The sequence below is a fragment of the Aquarana catesbeiana genome, linkage group LG11 (genome assembly GCF_042186555.1).
Source record: "Aquarana catesbeiana isolate 2022-GZ linkage group LG11, ASM4218655v1, whole genome shotgun sequence".
In the NCBI taxonomy this organism is placed as follows: domain Eukaryota; kingdom Metazoa; phylum Chordata; class Amphibia; order Anura; family Ranidae; genus Aquarana; species Aquarana catesbeiana.
The window spans coordinates 21525555-21540719 of NC_133334.1; the positions used below are offsets into that span (position 1 = coordinate 21525555).

The 15165-nt window shown below is 45.3% G+C and overlaps 1 protein-coding gene across 3 annotated transcripts in view; it reads left to right on the forward strand.

Annotated features, from left to right (window-relative positions):
- Positions 1 to 15165, forward strand: part of BTBD10 (BTB domain containing 10) — a gene marked incomplete at its 3' end in the record, with an annotated part of 90717 nt that overhangs the window by 63664 nt on the left and 11888 nt on the right. For all 3 annotated transcript variants that reach the window (XM_073604047.1, XM_073604049.1, XM_073604050.1), the window contains 2 exon segments: positions 3723 to 3919; positions 14839 to 15124. In XM_073604047.1, coding sequence (XP_073460148.1) covers positions 3723 to 3919; positions 14839 to 15124 — 483 coding nt within the window.

Below are 15165 nucleotides of genomic sequence, written 5' to 3' on the forward strand. Positions count from 1 at the left end.
TGACTGCAGAGTCCTGGGGAGACCAGGTATAGTGACTGCAGAGTCCTGGGGAGACCAGGTATAGTGACTGCAGAGTCCTGGGGAGACCAGGTATAGTGACTGCAGAGTCCTGGGGAGACCAGGTATAGTGACTGCAGAGTCCTGGGGAGACCAGGTATAGTGACTGCAGAGTCCTGGGGAGACCAGGTATAGTGACTGCAGAGTCCTGGGGAGACCAGGTATAGTGACTGCAGAGTCCTGGGGAGACCAGGTATAGTGACTGCAGAGTCCTGGGGAGACCAGGTATAGTGACTGCAGAGTCCTGGGGAGACCAGGTATAGTGACTGCAGAGTCCTGGGGAGACCAGGTATAGTGACTGCAGAGTCCTGGGGAGACCAGGTATAGTGACTGCAGAGTCCTGGGGAGACCAGGTATAGTGACTGCAGAGTCCTGGGGAGACCAGGTATAGTGACTGCAGAGTCCTGGGGAGACCAGGTATAGTGACTGCAGAGTCCTGGGGAGACCAGGTATAGTGACTGCAGAGTCCTGGGGAGACCAGGTATAGTGACTGCAGAGTCCTGGGGAGACCAGGTATAGTGACTGCAGAGTCCTGGGGAGACCAGGTATAGTGACTGCAGAGTCCTGGGGAGACCAGGTATAGTGACTGCAGAGTCCTGGGGAGACCAGGTATAGTGACTGCAGAGTCCTGGGGAGACCAGGTATAGTGACTGCAGAGTCCTGGGGAGACCAGGTATAGTGACTGCAGAGTCCTGGGGAGACCAGGTATAGTGACTGCAGAGTCCTGGGGAGACCAGGTATAGTGACTGCAGAGTCCTGGGGAGACCAGGTATAGTGACTGCAGAGTCCTGGGGAGACCAGGTATAGTGACTGCAGAGTCCTGGGGAGACCAGGTATAGTGACTGCAGAGTCCTGGGGAGACCAGGTATAGTGACTGCAGAGTCCTGGGGAGACCAGGTATAGTGACTGCAGAGTCCTGGGGAGACCAGGTATAGTGACTGCAGAGTCCTGGGGAGACCAGGTATAGTGACTGCAGAGTCCTGGGGAGACCAGGTATAGTGACTGCAGAGTCCTGGGGAGACCAGGTATAGTGACTGCAGAGTCCTGGGGAGACCAGGTATAGTGACTGCAGAGTCCTGGGGAGACCAGGTATAGTGACTGCAGAGTCCTGGGGAGACCAGGTATAGTGACTGCAGAGTCCTGGGGAGACCAGGTATAGTGACTGCAGAGTCCTGGGGAGACCAGGTATAGTGACTGCAGAGTCCTGGGGAGACCAGGTATAGTGACTGCAGAGTCCTGGGGAGACCAGGTATAGTGACTGCAGAGTCCTGGGGAGACCAGGTATAGTGACTGCAGAGTCCTGGGGAGACCAGGTATAGTGACTGCAGAGTCCTGGGGAGACCAGGTATAGTGACTGCAGAGTCCTGGGGAGACCAGGTATAGTGACTGCAGAGTCCTGGGGAGACCAGGTATAGTGACTGCAGAGTCCTGGGGAGACCAGGTATAGTGACTGCAGAGTCCTGGGGAGACCAGGTATAGTGACTGCAGAGTCCTGGGGAGACCAGGTATAGTGACTGCAGAGTCCTGGGGAGACCAGGTATAGTGACTGCAGAGTCCTGGGGAGACCAGGTATAGTGACTGCAGAGTCCTGGGGAGACCAGGTATAGTGACTGCAGAGTCCTGGGGAGACCAGGTATAGTGACTGCAGAGTCCTGGGGAGACCAGGTATAGTGACTGCAGAGTCCTGGGGAGACCAGGTATAGTGACTGCAGAGTCCTGGGGAGACCAGGTATAGTGACTGCAGAGTCCTGGGGAGACCAGGTATAGTGACTGCAGAGTCCTGGGGAGACCAGGTATAGTGACTGCAGAGTCCTGGGGAGACCAGGTATAGTGACTGCAGAGTCCTGGGGAGACCAGGTATAGTGACTGCAGAGTCCTGGGGAGACCAGGTATAGTGACTGCAGAGTCCTGGGGAGACCAGGTATAGTGACTGCAGAGTCCTGGGGAGACCAGGTATAGTGACTGCAGAGTCCTGGGGAGACCAGGTATAGTGACTGCAGAGTCCTGGGGAGACCAGGTATAGTGACTGCAGAGTCCTGGGGAGACCAGGTATAGTGACTGCAGAGTCCTGGGGAGACCAGGTATAGTGACTGCAGAGTCCTGGGGAGACCAGGTATAGTGACTGCAGAGTCCTGGGGAGACCAGGTATAGTGACTGCAGAGTCCTGGGGAGACCAGGTATAGTGACTGCAGAGTCCTGGGGAGACCAGGTATAGTGACTGCAGAGTCCTGGGGAGACCAGGTATAGTGACTGCAGAGTCCTGGGGAGACCAGGTATAGTGACTGCAGAGTCCTGGGGAGACCAGGTATAGTGACTGCAGAGTCCTGGGGAGACCAGGTATAGTGACTGCAGAGTCCTGGGGAGACCAGGTATAGTGACTGCAGAGTCCTGGGGAGACCAGGTATAGTGACTGCAGAGTCCTGGGGAGACCAGGTATAGTGACTGCAGAGTCCTGGGGAGACCAGGTATAGTGACTGCAGAGTCCTGGGGAGACCAGGTATAGTGACTGCAGAGTCCTGGGGAGACCAGGTATAGTGACTGCAGAGTCCTGGGGAGACCAGGTATAGTGACTGCAGAGTCCTGGGGAGACCAGGTATAGTGACTGCAGAGTCCTGGGGAGACCAGGTATATAGTGAATGCCGGGTCCTGGTTTTAGTAACCCTTTAATCCTCTTTCCCCTAGACTAAACAAGCATTTAACCCTTGGGGGGGGGGGGGGGTCACCGCAAGGGATTATTATTATTATTAATAATGTTTTTTTTCTCATCCAAATCAATTTGAAAAACTCTCAAAAAAAAAAAAAACTCTCATCCAAATCAATCCATTTCTCATCCAAATCAATTTGAAAAACTCCTACCCACTTAGCCCCGCTCCTTAAAATTTTCTTACTGCAACCATCTTGAATAAGGGCAAATGGTTGTGTAGCAAATGGTAAATGCAGCATTTACTTCCTGGGTTCCCTCTGCCCTTAGCTCAGGCGGTGGTCTTAGCTCTCCAGGCTGGGGGGTGTGCTTAGCTGAGAGAGCCCCTCCTCTTATGAAGACTCCTGGGATGTATGACATCATTATGGCCCAGGCCAGAAACCAGGAAGATGCTAAAGAAATGTAAAAAAAAAAAAAAATCAAACATTTAAAACTAATAAATATTCTCTACCTTCCTTCTGTTTACTAATACTAGCAGCATAAGAATTACAAATAGTTGAGAGAGTTTTTAGTTCCACTTGAAGAAAAGCCTTCCTGTATGTAACAAAATGGGAAAGTTCCCACAAGAGGGTTTTTTTAGTAGCAGAGTAAATAATTAGATAATATGTATAGGAAAAAGTATGTTTATAAAATTGTACAAGAGATACTACCATGGAAGTATCTTTTGTACAATTTCATAAACATACTTTTTCTATACATATTATCTAATTATTTACTCTGCTACTAAAAAAACCCTCTTGTGGGAACTTTCCCATTTTGTGACTATTGGGGTGTGCAGCACCACCTCCTCCTCCCTATATTTGTCTTTCCCATGCCTTCCTGTATGTACTGGGTTTCTTTTAGATGTCCCATTTCATATCTGGGCCTTTTTACTGGCCGGGAAAATGCTTACATATAAATACTGCAATCATTACATTTACTTCACCTGTCATCATCAATAATCGTCTCTTTCTCCATTTCCCAGCACTCCATCGCGTGGTGCAAGATCTGGAAGCAGCCACACAAAGATGAGTCTCCATGGTGCCAGCGGCGGTCACGAGCGATCACGGGACAGACGGCGATCGAGTGACCGGTCTCGGGATTCATCCCACGAGAGAGGAGAGAGCCAGCTGACCCCGTGCATCCGAAATGTTACCTCACCCACGCGGCAGCATCAGAGCGGTACGTTAGTATGTTGAAATGTTTCACCTAATGCCCAGGAAAGCTGCCAAAAAAATTGCTCTGAAGAATCTTTGCTCCATTTTTTATTTTTATTTTTTTTCCCCACAACAGGACTAACCCCTCCTCCTATGCTTTTCAGCCAAGAAAGCTGCCATCTAAAGCCCATACACACTATTAGATTTTCTGCAGATTTTTGTCTTCAGATTTAACAAAACCAGTTTCAATTTGTATGCAATCAGGCAGGCCCTTGCACTACATGGTTTTGGTAAATCTGAAGACAAAAATCTGCAGAAAATCTAATAGTGTGTATGAGGCTTTAGCCTCTGTTTGATTTTCAACTGCCATGGTGCTGCACATGTGATCATTGATGACTTCAGCAAGTTGATGGCTTGACAGTTTAGTTGTGTTTGGTTGTGTGTGTGTGTGTGTGTGTATGTGTGTGTGTGTGTGTGTGTGTGTGTATATATATATATATATATACATACATACATACATACATACATACATACATACATACATACATACATACATTTTTTTTTTTTTTTTTTTTTTTTTTTCCACAAAGGTGAGTACTCCCTTCACATTTTTGTAAATATCTTCTTCTATCTTTTCATGTGATGACACTGAAGAAATGACACTTTGCTACAATGTAAAGTAGTGAGTATACAGCTTGTATAACAGTGTAAGTTTGCTGTCCCCTCAAAATAACTCAACACACAGCCATTAATGTCTAAACTGCTGGCAACAAAAGTGAGTACACCCCCTAGGTGAAAATGTCCAAATTGTGCCCAATTAGACATTTTCCCTCTCCGGTGTCATGTGACTCGTTAGTGTTACAAGGTCTCAGGTGTGAATGGGGAGCAGGTGTGTTAAATTTAATATCGCTCTCACTCTCTCATACTGGTCACTGGAAGTTCAACATGGCACCTCATGGGAAAGAACTCTGAGGGTCTGAAAAAAAGAATTGTTGCTCTACATAAAGATGGCCTAGGCTATAAGAAGATTGCCAAGACCCTGAAACTGAGCTGCAGCACGGTGGCCAAGACCATACAGCGGTATAACAGGACAGGTTCCACTCAGAACAGGCCTCGCCATGGTCGAACAAGGAAGTTGAGTGCACATGCTCAGCGTCATATCCGGAGGTTGTCTTTGGGAAATAGCATATGAGTGCTGCCAGCATTGCTGCAGAAGTTGGAGGGGTGGGGGGTCAGCCTATCTGTGCTCAGACCATACGCTGCACACTGCATCAAATTGGTCTGCATGGCTGTCTTCTCTTCTAAAGATGATGCACAAGAAAACAGTTTGCTGCAGACTAAGGACATGGATTACTGGAACCAAGTCCTGTGGTCTGATGAGACCAAGATAAACTTATTTGGTTTAGATGGTGTCAAGCGTGTGTGGCGGCAACCAGGTGAGGAGAACAAAGACAAGTGTGTCTTGCCTGCAGTCAAGCATGGTGGTGGGAGTGTCATGGTCTGGTGCTGCATGAGTGCTGCTGGCACTGGGGAGCTACAGTTCATTGAGGGAACTATGAATGCCAACATGTACTGTGACATACTGAAGCAGAGCATAATCCCCTTCCTTCACAGACTGGGCCACAGGGCCATATTCCAACATAATGACCCCAAACACACCTCCAAGATGACCACTGCCTTGCTAAAGAAGCTGAGGGTAAAGGTGATGGACTGGCCAAGCATGTCTCCGGACCTAAACCCTATTGATCATCTGTGGGACATCCTCAGACGGAAGGTGGAGGAGCGCAAGGTCTCCAACATCCACCAGCTCTGTGATGTCGTCATGGAGGAGGGGAAGAGGACTCCAGTGGCAACCTGTGAAGCTCTGGTGATCTCCATGCCTAAAATGTAGCATGTAAGGGGGTGAAGAGTACTTAAAGCGGAACTTCCACTTTTGGGTGGAACTCAGCTTTAAACCTGCAGGGAGCCCATTATTTTATGCTTTTAAATGTGCGATGTGCCCTGAATGATAACTCCCAAAGATACTGTCAACCCATCGAATGGCCGGTGTTGGAACTGATCACTTGGTAGCACCAAACAGAGGCTAAGGTGGCCGCTTCCATTGCTGTAAAGGAGAGGAGGGTTTAGTTCTGCCTTAATATGTAAATACAGATGATATGTAAAGGTTTGTGTGCTACACATCTAGTAACATGTACATATTATTACATTTCAACACAACACTATGCTTTGATTTATTTATTATGCAAAGTTTTTGCTTAAGTGAGGACTCTTCTAATCAGTGTTTGTCTATAGTGACTACAAAACATAACCCCAGTGCAATGTCAGAAAAGTGTCAAGCCTTTTGTGTAAAAAAAAAAAAAAAAAAAAAGTTGGTTGGGGTCTCCTTACTACTAACAGTCTTATTCATGTGGAAGAATTAAAGAAAAAAAAAAAAAAACACAACCCTTGTGGTTATCTAGTCAGCAAGTACGTTTTATTTTTAATTTTTTTCAGTGGGCCCTAAACCACCACTAGATGACAGCATACAGCAGAATAATATTAACCTGAATAGAACATACAACTACATTTAGGTGGGACAGAACACTATATAACTATAAGAGCTAAAAAAGATGAAAGGAGGAGGAGTGGAGTGGGGTAGGGTGAGGTAGGGTAGTGTAGGGTGAGGTCGGGTAGTGTAGTGTGAGGTCAGTAGTGTAGTGTAGGGTGAGGTAGGGTAGTGTAGGGTGAGGTAGGGTAGTGTAGTGTGAGGTCGGGTAGTGTAGGGTGAGGTCGGGTAGTGTAGGGTGAGGTCGGGTAGTGTAGGGTGAGGTCGGGTAGTGTAGGGTGAGGTCGGGTAGTGTAGTGTAGGGTGAGGTCGGGTAGTGTAGTGTAGGGTGAGGTCGGGGTAGTGTAGTGTAGGGTGAGGTCGGGGTAGTGTAGTGTAGGGTGAGGTCGGGGTAGTGTAGTGTAGGGTGAGGTCGGGGTAGTGTAGTGTAGGGTGAGGTCGGGGTAGTGTAGTGTAGGGTGAGGTCGGGGTAGTGTAGGGTGAGGTAAGGTAGTGTGAGGTAAGGTGAGGTAGGGTAGTGTAAGGTGGGATAAATGGAGCCAGACCAAGATGGGTACGAAGTGCAGCATCACTAGATCTAGGTGGGTTTGGGCCTGTTAATTTTTGCTACACCTATTTAAATTCTCCTTGGGTACAAATAAGACACGTAGATCTACTGTACCAAGAGGATAGTCTGGTAATGTCTTAGCAAGTTTATAACTGAATATTTTTTTTAGCTTTAGCATCCGAGTTCCTGAATCAGGGATTTCTGCAAATATTGGCCGATCTCCTTAACCAGAAATGAAGTCATTTAGTGCTGGTGCCGCCCCCACCGTTGTCAGCCGCACCATGCTGTGGAGGAGGAATGGCTCCGATCGTTAATTCTTCCACATGTCCTCCATATGTCTGACTGTTGGAGGTTCGGGGGGAGCCCATAAACAAGTAGGTAGGCGTTCACAGAAGAAGTAGTTGCTTCTCAGGAACTTTATGTGGCTTAATAAAGCAGTTCTGAACCCCTCAGGAATAGATTGGACAATGGATGCACAGATAAAGGCTTCGATCGTATAGATGTACTGCAGGGTACACCCGTGCGAGTGCCATTTTTGCCCACACAGATATGTACAGGGGTTTGTGCGTCCCAGTGCAGGCAGTCCCATTCCTTTAAGTTAGGATGCAGCGGCGACTCGCAATTTGACATATATGTGGATGCGCAGCCCTAAATGTAGACTGTGCACCCTCACGGATGTCTAATTTGGAGCAGCGGCTGTACCTGTGCAGACGCTGTCACTTAATTGACAGAAAATGGACTACCTGCTCCGGGATGCATAGAACACCCTCACACGGGTGTACGCTGTAGTGCGCCCCATATGAAGTCAAAGGTTTCTGGCTGCTTTGAAGTAGCCTGTTGCAGTCACTTATTTCAATGAGTTTAGAAGGTTGCATCTATTGTTCCATAATGCAGCATCATTCTTCCAATCCACCAATAGTATCACTCGTTGGCTTTATTTATTTAAAGCAGAACTATAGGGGAATTTTTTATTTTATGTATTTATTTTCACTTTGGGATAGAGTGAGGGAGGGTTATAACCCCTGTCAGTTTTTTTTTTTTTTTTTTTCCCGCCATCTGTGTCCCATTGTGGAGATTTCTGTTCACTTCCTGTCCCATAGCCAAACAGGAAGTGAAAGGAAATCCCTGCAAATTAATGGAATTCCGTGGGGACCCCCTTGTCACTAGAACTAGTGTCCCCATTGGATGATTTCCCCTCATTACTTTTCTAGGGGCAACCCAAAATTTTGAGGAGTTTTTCTTTTACTGTCACTTTAAATGATAATGGTAAACAGGACAAATGGGGTAAATCTCCTTAATGGGGGGTGGGGGTACAGACAGCATTAAAACCCTGACAGGGGGTCTAATCCTTCTCTACTGTCCAAAACTGAAAAAAAAAAAATTTTTTTTGCCTTTTTAGTTATACATACATTGAAGCTAAAGTTCGAAGTGCAATAACTTTAATCATAACATCATTGTCCCGACTAATCTGAATAAACCTTGTATGTGTTTGCTGCGGGTTACTGCACTGTTAAGAATACCCCGTTATGTATTGCTGTTTGTATGGCTGTGCTGTCACCATGGTAACTGCATCATTTTTTACCAGTTTACATCACCAATATCACGTAGGATTGCAACGAGGATTTAACGGTCTCTTCTACCATTAACTTGCTGTGTGTTCTGGTCAATAATAGTCATTTGTCCTGATCTTTATATTGCCCTGTCCCCAATCTGACACTCCAGAGCAACTCTAAGGTGAGGATCGGGCTAGTAAGGTCATGATCGTCAGCGCTTCTGAAGGAAGCATCATCTGTGCTGAATTTTCAGCTTGTTGGAAAATGCTTGTGTTATGGGACTGACCAGAAGAGGGGTGTGGAGCATTATCTCCAAAAAATAGGAAACACCCCCCCTACATCTCCAAACAGGGATATTGGAGTAGGGGTAAGCATATCATACAATACACAAAAGTTATATAGCATGATAAAATCAATACATCTTTATTTGAACATGAAATCTTTTTTTGTTAAAAATTGATCCATATCAACATGATAGAAATACACAAAGCATAGATGTAGAGCCTAGTGGGCCAACGCGTTTCGTATAGATCCAGTGCTTCTTCAGGATCCGCAAGCTCTTTATATGAAGATACAGTGGATACAGTATCTACAATAAAAAGAAAAGAATTACGAAATAGTACATATTACAATTGTACATAAGAAAACACATTGTGGAGAGGTACCAAACCACAGATGAAGAAGGGAGAGGGGAAAAAAATGCCACCACCACGTTTAAAAAAAGTCATCTTAAAATTCCAATAAATATATTAGGTATTTTTAGGTGAAGAGTATATGTCTGGTTTATGTGCAAATCTGTCCCCCCAGATTGGTTTGTCCATCTGCCATTGGGGGGACACATATAGACATAGACCAGACATATACTCTCGTCTAAAAAATACCTAATAATAGATTTATTGGAATTTTTAGATTACTTTTTTAAACGTGGTGGTGGCATTTTTTTCCCCCTCTCCTTTCTTCATCTGTGGCTTGGTACCTCTCCACAACGTGTTTTTTTTAATTGTAATATGTACGATTTCGTAATTCTTTTCTTTTTATTGTAGATACTGTATCCATTGTATCTTGATATAAAGAGCTTGTGGATCCTGAAGCACTGGATCTATATGAAACGCGTTGGCCCACTAGGCTCTACATTGATATTTTGTGTATTTCTATCATGTTGATATGGATCAATTTTTAACAAAAAAAAACTATTTCATGTACAAATAAAGATGTATTGATTTTATCATACTATATAACTTTTGTGTATTGTATGATATGTTTACCCCTACTCTAATATCCCTGTTCGGAGATGTGTGTGTTTTGGGGGGGGTTGTTCCTATTTTTTGGAGATAACGCTACATTGGTACCTCCCCACAATGTGTATTTTTTTTTTCTTTATGTACAATTGTGATATATATAGTAATGTGTTGTACTATTTTTGTAATTTATTTTGCTTTTTTTTTTTTTTTTTTTTTTTTTTTTCCTTTTTTGTACTGCTTTTTTGTTAGCAGAATTCAATAGCAGGAGCTCAGGTTACACACACAGCTGAACGAGTCAGAAGTGCGACATACACCACTTCCTCTGTCCTCCGCAGATTTCCTCTGCATATTCAGCTATACTCTGTCCAGTGAACAGGGCTGCACTGCAAGTGCCCCCCAGCCGTGTGCACTTGTGGGTATCAAAGGGTTAAAGCAGTCATTGTATCGCATCCTCACAGCCTGCCAGTCTCTAAAGAGTGCTTCTTACGCGAATCGCTCTTCTCAGAGCACTGCTAGTGTGAACGAGCCATAGATGAGAACGATGAGTGGGTAAGATCTATCCATCCTCCACAAAATCTGAAGCTTAGGTGATTTATACCTGGTAGTGAGCGCAGCACAAGCGTGTGTACTGCCATCCTGTGCTTTACTGCATGGCAGGGTTGAGTATTTTAGGGCATTTCTTCTTTTCTTCTTCTTGTATACTTTCAGAAGCCTGAAAGTATACAAGATGTGTCTAAAAAAAATTTGGTGAGTGGTCCGATATCTCAACAGCAACATGGGCTATGTGCGCGCGCATTCACAGGGCTATCCAGAGACACGCCGAGAAGCACCACCTAGTGTGGAGTACACGTGACCATCAGGGTAAACCCACTGTGGGCATTCAGATGTATTCCGTGTGGGAGGTCGGGTCACAGTGCAATGGAGCAACGAGTGAACATCAAGTTCTGCTACAAATTGGGGAAACCGGCGACGCATGAAATGTTGGTGCGAGTGTATGGGGCGGAAGCCGTGAGCAGAAAATGATCTTAAGACACTTTTGTGACGGGAAGGAAACGACTGAGGATGAGCCAAGTTCGGATCGACCGTTGCCAAGAACACCAGACATGATCGAGCGAGGACGACAAATGCTGGCATGAGATCGGCGACTTGACTCTACGATTGATGGTGGAGGAATTGGGCATTAGCAAGGGCAGGGTGTGCCATCGTCCACAAAGATTTGGGTAAGAGGAAGATCTGTTCCCGGTTTGTGCTGTACAAGCTGACAAGACGAACAGAAAGCAAAACTGGTGGAAACCTATGGAGATTTAATTACCATGTGTGACCAGGATCCATCCTTTCTGACAACCATTATCACTGGGGATGAGACCTGGTGCTACCGGTTCTATCCGCAATCAATGGAATGGCGTTCACGGTCTTCCCCACGACCCAAAAAGGAGTCCAAGACCAACACAATATTGATGGCCTTTAAAGAGGAAGTAAACTCTCCCACTCTGATGCTGCTTTTCATTTAGTCCATTATAATAAGTAATTGTCAAACTATAGCCACTGTAATCCAGCCCAAATCGTATATTACTTACTGTTTAAGTAATCTTAAGTTTTTTCTGAGTCCACAGTAGAGTGTATTTCCTCCCTTACATTGAGCACTTCCTGTACTGTTAACCAAGCCTCCTTCTCAATCCAGCTTTTCTATGGCAACCTTGCTTCCCTGCTCATAGCTGACTTGTTTTATTTCATAGTATTTACTTGTGCCATTATGTAGTGTTTGCCTATGTCGGTCTTATCAGCTACAGCTGATAAGACTGCAATAATGTTGTCCGATGCCCAGGTTTACACTCCATGTGATATCACATGGTCACATGGGGTGTAGTAGGAAGCTCTGAGTGATTATGCAGTCTCGTGGGATGTCAGTGTTGTGCCGTAGGAAGTCTTGATAATAGACAGACAAGCACACAGAGTGTGCGTTAAATCAGGGGAGATAGGGGCATGCTCAGTGACGTCATTCTAAAGAACAAAAAGGATTACAACAATACTAAGCAAGTAAGGAGATATCTACAAGCAGTGTTCATTAGGGGTTTTTATGCTGATTTACATGGGACAAAGTTGTGGGGGAGAGTTTACAACCACTTTAACAACGATGGCATCTTCCATAAGGGGATCCAAGAATACGTGGCAGCGGTTCTGCAGTCGATTTACTAGAGGACAGTTTCGAGAAGCTTTAAGAACGTTGCCAAAAGTGTTGTTAAGGATGCCGATTATTTTGAAGGCCAATAAAGGTAATTTGTATCTTCTTTGTTTTGTTTTGTTTTCTAACACCATTCCCCAAGCTTTTTAGATAAGCCTCATATTTAACGGTCCATTGGGAATTTAGAAATGGCCCAGAAGCAGCAAGTGATGTTCTGATTCAGGCCATCCCGTCAGCCCGGGCCCACCCTGACATACTGATTTCTTCTTCTCATACCTTTTATAGCTATTTTCAAGGCCTGTGGTTCATGTTTTATCTGTTAACAAAAGATTAATCAGACGCACTATAATAGAATGTGTGGCTCACCAGGAACATTAGGCTCAGCCCAGGACTGCGAGGAGCCGATTATCATAAAAGCCGTTGATTCTTTTCTCACATTTTGATATATTACACCTCATTATTTGCTGGTCATGTTGGAGAAGCCTTGGAAATGATTTACCGGCAATACGGCCATTACCTCAATCTTGGCACGGAGTCCTGAGATGACCCTCCAGCAATCAGATTTAAGAAGGTGGAAATATCTGCAATCGATAAGAATTGAGTCAGTTTGTGCAGAGAGAGGAAGGGAAGAATCTGTTATTACTGCTGCCTGCACGGAATTTCATTGATGGCACTTCTGTAGGTGATTAATGGCTTTAAACGTGTTTTCCTTGAGAATAAGCCCTCATGCACACTGGACACTGGACTTTTTTAGCCTCTAAATGCCCCTCTATATGTGGCCATGCACACATAGGCGTTTACGGGTGTATTAGATGAGGCTAAAAAAAAGAAAATCCTCACTTGTGTTCAGGAGAGGAGCGTTTGAGCAGGAAAAAGTGCTTAATGTTCCTAAATGTCTGTAGAAAAACAGCTTAAAATCGGCTAAAGCCGTGTCTTGCAAATACATTTAGGCGCATTCAGCTCTTGAACATTCATTCATTTCAGTGGCCAGAAGGAATTTAATATTTTGGCCAATGGAATGACACCAAAATGCATTTGCAAAACATGGCATTAGGAGCGTGTTTTAAGCTGTTTTTTCCCACCAGGAGAAAAGGCACTCAGAAGAGCTGGGTGAATACCCAGTGTGCATGAGGCCGAAGCCCGTAGTTGCGTTTGAAAGTTCAGTTTCAAGAAAATGGCCTATGCAATCAAGGAGCCCCCTTATTCGCCTCTTCCTGACTGCGCTATAGCCGAAAGACGGCTACAATGCAGCTCTTCTGGGAGGACGTCCATGGACCTTCTACCACGTGTGCACCTCCCTTTGGAGACAGCTAAACACAGATTGTGGTAAAGGGACAATCGCAGCGAACCCTTTACCATGTGATCAGCTGTCTCCCAAAACAGGAATTGCAGGGTTTAATCTACTTTTCCAGCCACACAGTGTCTGCCAAGCCCTCCACTGGCTTCCAACTGCCCAGCAAATTACATTCAAACTACGAACAACAACTTGCAAAGCCATTTACAACTCTGCCCCGAGCTACATCACCAATTTTGTCTCCAAATATCACCAAAACCGTCTTCTCTGCTCCTCCCAGGACCTCCTGCTCTCTAGTTCTCTTGTCTCCTCCTCCCATGTTCATCTCCAGGACTTCTCCAGAGCTTCTCCCATCCTCTGGAACTCTCTGTCTCAATCTGTCTGGCCACCTTTAGGCAATGGAAAAGGAGAAAGGTAACAGCGCTCTCTGCAGGGACAACTTAATCCATACACCAGGTCCACTCACAGGTGCCGAGGCTCGATGTGTCCCAACACACTCCAATGCAACAGTAATAAGGAGAGCCGGCAAAACTGTAATCCTTGAAGTGACGTTTATTGGTACATCAGAGTGACAATAAAGCTGATGCGTTTCGGCAATAGCCTTAGTCGTAGCTTATTACTGTTCCACCTTTAGGCAATCCCTGAAAACTCATCTCTTCAGGGAAGCCTATCATGCCTCCACCTAATATCTGAACTTTTAACTCTTCCATCAGTTCATCCCCTCAGTTATTACCTTTTGTGCCACTTGCCCTATCCTATTAGATTGTAAGCTCTTATGAGCAGGGCCCTCTTGTATTTGTTATTGTAACTGTACTGTCTTCCTTTAGACTGTAAAGCGCTGCACAAACTGTTGGCGCAATATAAATCTTTTATTATAACAATAATAATAATACTTAACCCTTAATTTGACAGGTAAGGTTGCTTGTATTTATTTCGGTTTTTGCTTTTTAAGTAACCCATTTGATGTAATAGATTGCAAGAAAAGGCCTACCTGTGACCTGAATGGTCCTTTGAAGTCTGCTCAGACACTTCCTGGAGTGTCAATCTTCTGAGTGCCCCACCGCTCTCACTCCCCCTTCCTGCTGACCTATAGATTGCTACATAAGGAACCAGTGAGAGCTGTATGGGTCCCAGAAGATTGACGCTCTTGGTAGCCATCAGTTTCCCTGAGGACTTTGGGGGGCCATTTCTCAGCAATGGAGCAGCGTCAGAATAGACACCAGGAAAGAAAAGTATGCAAGCTCTTCTTTTCCAGGTTGCCTTTTGTATAGCGTCTGGGTTGCTGTAATTGATATATTCTAGGCATTGCATTTTTCCAGTTCTGGTTAGTATGAAATATTCTACTTACTATAAAGACAAAACCATTTGTGGAGCAGTAAATTGATTAGGGAAATCCTAACGGACCCGGTGGAGGGCCCTTTTCCGTTCTCCTAAGGAAGTAGGAATGTGCGGTTGGAAAGTTTGTTTCTCTTGGTTATGATTCTTTTTAGACGGTACCTGATAACCTGCAGTGTCTCCTAGGGCTGTCACTTGACCTTCCAGTGACCGTGCATTGAAACCGACACTAAATTTTCTTTTCTAGATCGAGAGAAAGAATATTGTTCTTCCCGGCCGAGCAGTCCCCGCCCTCAGAAAACCTCACCGAACGGTTCCAGTAGTAGTGTCGGAATGAGTAGCCGCAACAGTAGCCAGTCCAGTTCAGATGGGATCTGTAAGACCGCTGGGGAGATGGTGTTTGTTTACGATACGGTGAAAGAAGGTGCTCGGAACATACGCACCTCCGAGAGGGTCACGCTCATAGTCGACAACACCAGATTTGTTGTCGATCCAGCTATTTTCACGGCGCAGCCAAACACAATGTTGGGCAGGTTTGTATTACCCTTATTTTATGTCTGTTGCTGTCTTGTTA